General features: G+C 42.2%; 1 protein-coding gene across 1 annotated transcript; it reads right to left on the bottom strand.

Annotated features, from left to right (window-relative positions):
- Positions 1-998, bottom strand: LOC103561008 (putative olfactory receptor 5AK3). The gene is given in 2 exon segments (XM_008535390.2): positions 1-290; positions 293-998. Coding segments are annotated over 2 exon segments (996 nt in total).
- Positions 999-1,272: the final 274 nt, after the last annotated feature.

Here is a 1,272-nt window from a genome sequence, read left to right as displayed (position 1 = left end):
CTACATTGACTTCAGGTTAATTTTTTCTCTTCTCTTAGAATTTATGCAAGACATCATATTTGAAAAGTATATCTCCTTCTCTTGCCCAAATTTCCTTGTAGTTTCGTTTACTTCTTTATTTCTCAAACTATAGATCAGGGGGTTCAACATGGGAATCACAATGCCATAAAATATGGAGGCCACTTTCGTATTCTCCTGGGAATTATTAGAATGAGGCTGTAAGTACATATATGACAGGGTTCCATAGAAAATCATGACTGCTGTCAGGTGGGACACACACGTGGAGAAGGCTTTTTCTTCCCTGTCGTAGAAGGCATCTTTAGGATGGCGACCGTGATATATACATAGGAAAATGTGACGATCAACACCGTGAACATCAGGTTAAATCCCACAAAGACAACAAGTAGCATGATGTTGATGTCAATGTTGGAGCATGAAAGGGTGAGAATTGGGGGAACATCACAGAAAAAGTTATTGATGGTATTGGACTTGCAGAAGGACAGTGAAAATGTAAAACCTGTGTGTACAGAAGCATTTATTGAGCCCATGACATATGAACCAGCTACCAAATGGATGCAGGCTCTTCGAGACATAAGTATGGGATAGTGAAGTGGGTTACAGATGGCTACATACCGGTCCACTGCCGTGGCAGCCAGGAGGTAACAGTCACTGGTTGCAAATGTTGCATAAACCAATAATTGTATGACACAGCCCCTGAATGATATTGATTTATTTTCTTCTATGAAGTTTTGCAGCATCTTGGGAGTGATAGCAGAGGTATAACAGATATCAACAAAAGCCAAATGTTGTAGGAAAAAGTACATGGGTGTTTGAAGTCTGGAATCTGTCTTGATGAGTAGGATCATTCCAACATTACCCACCATGGAGGTCATATAGATCACTAGAAATACAATGAAGAAGACGTACTGCAACTTGGATTGGGCACCAAATCCGAGAAGAAAGAATTCAGTCACTTCGGTGCTATTTCCTTGTGTCATGACCACCAAAGTCTGGAAAGGACCAGGAAAAGAAGGGAAATATTGATGACTTCTTGAAAGGAAAAAGGCTCCGACATTTTCTTTTTTTTTTTTTGAGGAAGATTAGCCCTGAGCTAACATCTGCTGCCAATCTTCCTCTTTTTGCTGAGGAAGCCTGACCCTGAGCTAACGTTCGTGCCCATCTTCCTCTACTTTATATGTGGGACGCCTGCCACAGCATGGCTTGCCAAGCAGTGCCATGTCCGCACCCGGGATCCGAACCGGCAAACCCCGG

The sequence above is a fragment of the Equus przewalskii genome, chromosome 11 (genome assembly GCF_037783145.1).
Source record: "Equus przewalskii isolate Varuska chromosome 11, EquPr2, whole genome shotgun sequence".
Taxonomy (NCBI): Eukaryota; Metazoa; Chordata; class Mammalia; order Perissodactyla; family Equidae; genus Equus; species Equus przewalskii.
This window is presented reverse-complemented; position numbering and strand designations above follow the sequence as displayed.